This window comes from Bison bison, unplaced genomic scaffold (genome assembly GCF_000754665.1).
Source record: "Bison bison bison isolate TAMUID 2011002044 unplaced genomic scaffold, Bison_UMD1.0 scf7180017864158, whole genome shotgun sequence".
In the NCBI taxonomy this organism is placed as follows: Eukaryota; Metazoa; Chordata; class Mammalia; order Artiodactyla; family Bovidae; genus Bison; species Bison bison.
In genome coordinates, this window is record NW_011494730.1 from 4,409,965 (window position 1) to 4,413,537 (window position 3,573).

General features: G+C 58.4%; 1 protein-coding gene across 1 annotated transcript in view; it reads left to right on the plus strand.

Annotated features, from left to right (window-relative positions):
• DGKD (diacylglycerol kinase, delta 130kDa) overlaps positions 1-3,483 on the plus strand; it is an 80,762-nt gene extending 77,279 nt beyond the window's left edge. The window contains exons 28-29 of the mRNA XM_010841256.1: positions 1,787-1,904; positions 2,867-3,483. Coding sequence (XP_010839558.1) covers positions 1,787-1,904; positions 2,867-3,147 — 399 coding nt within the window. The 3' untranslated portion in view covers positions 3,148-3,483. The remainder of the gene's footprint in view (positions 1-1,786; positions 1,905-2,866) is intronic.
• Positions 3,484-3,573: the final 90 nt, after the last annotated feature.

Genomic DNA, 3,573 nt, shown 5'->3' on the forward strand with positions numbered 1-3,573 from the left:
CTGGCGTGCTGCGATTCATGGGGTCTCAAAGAGTCGGACACGACTGAGCAACTGAACTGACTGACTGACTGAAGTATTTATGAGTGGAATAATTTGATGTCTGAAATTTGCTTTTCAAAAGCAAAAAAAGGTGGAGATTAAATAACAGGTGGATAGTCAGCCTCATTCTACTAGTCTCCTTGTCTTACCAATGAAAGAAAATACTTATATTTTTAAAGGTTGGAAGTAAATTTAATAAAACCCATGTTTGCCTTAGAACAAGAAATTAACAGAGTCAGGAATAGGATTTTGTTTGGATTGTGGAGGATAGCTGCCTCCCACCTGTCCTGCAGGAGGCCGCTGAGGCGCAAGGGGACGCTTATCTTGGGACAGGAAAGCCCATGGCTGTGGCGGTCCCCTGGGGGCTAGAGGTCTTCCGTGGGGCAGCCGTGTTAGAATGGATGTGTGATCATTTTGCTAAGTGTAAAAATGTGTAGAAATAAGTTTCTTGAACAGCTCACAATCGTTGACTAGAAAATGTCATCGTAAGAGGTCTCTTTCCTAGTAGAAACCTTATAAAACATACAGTTTGTGTGAAATAACATGAGACGCCTTTGGTAAGAAGCCCACGAAGATGCCCACGCAGGGGTGTGGTGAAGCTGCAGGGTCGTGGCAGACCAGGTGTGAAGGTGCTTGTGCCCAGCTCTAGTCAGCGTGGGTGCGATTCCATGGAAACGCCCAGCGGTGATTTTTCAGTGTGACCAAACGTCCCTGTCAGATCTGCAAGTGCGTCCTAGAGTTGCACATTCTGACCACACCGAGCATTTTGGGGACGTAGGTAAATGCTGTGGGTACTCAGGTAGGCGCTGCAGGGATGCAGGTAGAGACCAGGGAAGCAGGCAGACACCGCCGGGACGCAGGCAGACACCGCGGGGATGCAGGCAGACACCTCGGGGACGCAGACAGACACCGCGGGGACACAGCGCGGGGACGCAGGCAGACACCAGGGACGCAGGCAGACACCTCGGGGACACAGACAGCACGGGGACACAGACAGCACGGGGACACAGCGCGGGGACGCAGTAGACACTGGGGACGCAGGCAGACAGGATCCTGAGGCAGAATCCAGGCCGGCAGGGCCAGGGAGAAATTGGCACACCTGAAAAATAAGGAGGTTTCTTTTGTGAGTACGTTTATACAAATGACTGACGCAGGTGCGTGTCTGTGAATGCACAGCAATTCTTTACTGGCGGAGACCCGGGCTGTAGCTTCCGGGAGAACCGACAGAGGTGGTCCACAGACCTAGGGGGAAGGGGCTGCGATGGCTCCGCCGTGCCCTGGGTCGCGCTACCGAGCTGGCACCCTGTCCCCTGTCCCTCTGACTCCCCTCCCTCCTTGATTCTGCCTCGGGGAACAGGTGGCGAGGAAAGAGTGCAGGAAAAGCTTCGTTTAGGATACTCCTGACCCTGACAGCATAGCCTGCCGGCGCAGTGCTGCGAGATCAGCCAATAACTTACTAGTCTTGATGGAATAGTCTTGATATTTAAGTGATATATACAAAGCTGTTCAATCACATGATGAATAAATGTTATAAAATGAAAAAAAAAAAAACCCAGAAAATGAAAATGGATGCTTATCTCTGCAAAACCGCTTTTAAAAGGCATTAGAAATGAGTGATCGGTCCAAGACTGAAACTCAAGGAGAAGGACGAGGACAGGCCTTTTTGCGGCCCCGCGCCTGTCTGCAGTGGGGGCGAGGCCTGGGCAAACGGGGGTCTGACTGGCTCCGTTTCCCCCCTCCCCCACAGAACGTGATGCTGGATCTTTCCAAGCGCAGTCGCAGCGGTAAATTCCGCCTGGTGACCAAGTTCAAGAAGGAGAAGAACAACAAGAACAGAGCAGCGCGCTGCAGCCTGGGCGCCCCGGGTACCAGCCCCCTGCCCTTCCCCCAGTCACCCCGGGGCCCCGGCGCGCACTGCTGCACCCCGGCTCTCCCGCTGCATGCGGCGGGGTGACCCATGTCACTCCCTGCCCTGACCCTGCTCCTGGTGCGGATTCTGGGGCACAGGCCCCAAGCCGCCTGCCTGCGCTCGATGTGGGTGTGAGGTGGGGAGGAGACAGCAGAGGTGACAAGACAGAGACACGCTGGACCCTGTGCCTGCTTCCTTGAGGGGCTGCCTGGCCCCCATTAATCAGTGCATTGATCACGGCCCTGCCCTGGGAGCCTAGGCCCTCACTGTCACGGGCTAGGAAATCAACAGAAAATGACCCTAAACGATGTTTCTCTCCTTGGCACTGAATCGGGGCTTAGAATCTCCATGTGAAGTGTTGGCCCTGAGCACGGCCGAGGCTCCCAGGTGCTGGGCAGCCCCAAGCCCGGATTCGAGGCCGGGGGCATTTGCTGCCAGTAAGGGTAGCTCCCTTTGATTTTTCTTCACGTGTTGGTCCAGAAATTGGGTTCTTTGAATCATGGTGGCTCTGACTCCATGTAATCTCTGCGAGTCTCCGTTCTTGCTGCAGGCCAGAAGTGCACAGACCCCTCTAGAAGGGCTAGGGGATCTGGCCTCAGCTGCGGGCAGGCCCACCTGTCCCTCCTGGGGTGAGGCTGCCGGCCCCGGCAGGAACAGACACCAGCTGGCCTTGCTCACGCCCCTCTGAGGGTGGCGGCCCATCTCCTTTCTGCACTGGCCTGGGATGGCGCCTGGGACCGGGTGGTGGGTGCCTGCTGCTGGGGCTACTTGGGTGCTTTTTGTTGGGGAATGTTGGGGTGCCTGCTGCTGGGGCTGCTTGGGGTGCTTGTGGCCAGGGAATGTTGGGGTGCTGGCCGCTGCTTGCCTGGTGCTGGGCTCTGGGCACTCAGTGTGCCCGTGCTTTTCCGTCTCTGACAGTGCACCTCTGGGGCACAGAGGAGGTGGCTGCCTGGTTGGAGCACCTCAGTCTCTGTGAGTATAAGGACATCTTCACGCGGCACGACATCCGGGGCTCCGAGCTCCTGCACCTGGAGCGGAGGGACCTCAAGGTACTTCACGCGCCTCCTGGGCAGGTGCACCTGTGCTCCCTGCAGCCCTGGGGTCCCCCCGTGACCTGGCCGTGCTCCAGCGCCAGCAGTCTCCTCACTGTTCTCGTGCAGCGGGGCAACGACTGGGGGGTGACAGGTGGAGGCCCCTGAGCTGTGGTGTCTCAGCCGCCGCAGCCAGAGCCAGGGCAGACGCCGCAGGGAGCCGGGCTCTCAGCCTTGCTGAGCCACGCGCTCAGCCTTGCTGCACGGTGAACCACATTAACCCCCTGGGGGGACTGTGAACCCCTTGGGGGTGCAGCCCTCTGCTTGTCCAGCTCGACTTCTGTGACGACAGCCGTTGGGGTGAAGGGGGACCTAGTGTCTGGGGTTCCCTCCCCAGCTGCCCGCTGGCTGGTGTGGAGCGCCTGGCCCCGGCTTGGGGGGGGCAGCTGCGGGCTCCCAGGATGGCTTGCCTTGCGGGCCCCTCCGGGTGCACCCCAGGAACCAGCCAGGGCACCGAGGGCACCTGGACAGGGCCCCGTGGCTGGCCTGCCTCCAGGCACCACCAGGGTGCCCAGCACTTGCTCCGGGTGCCCT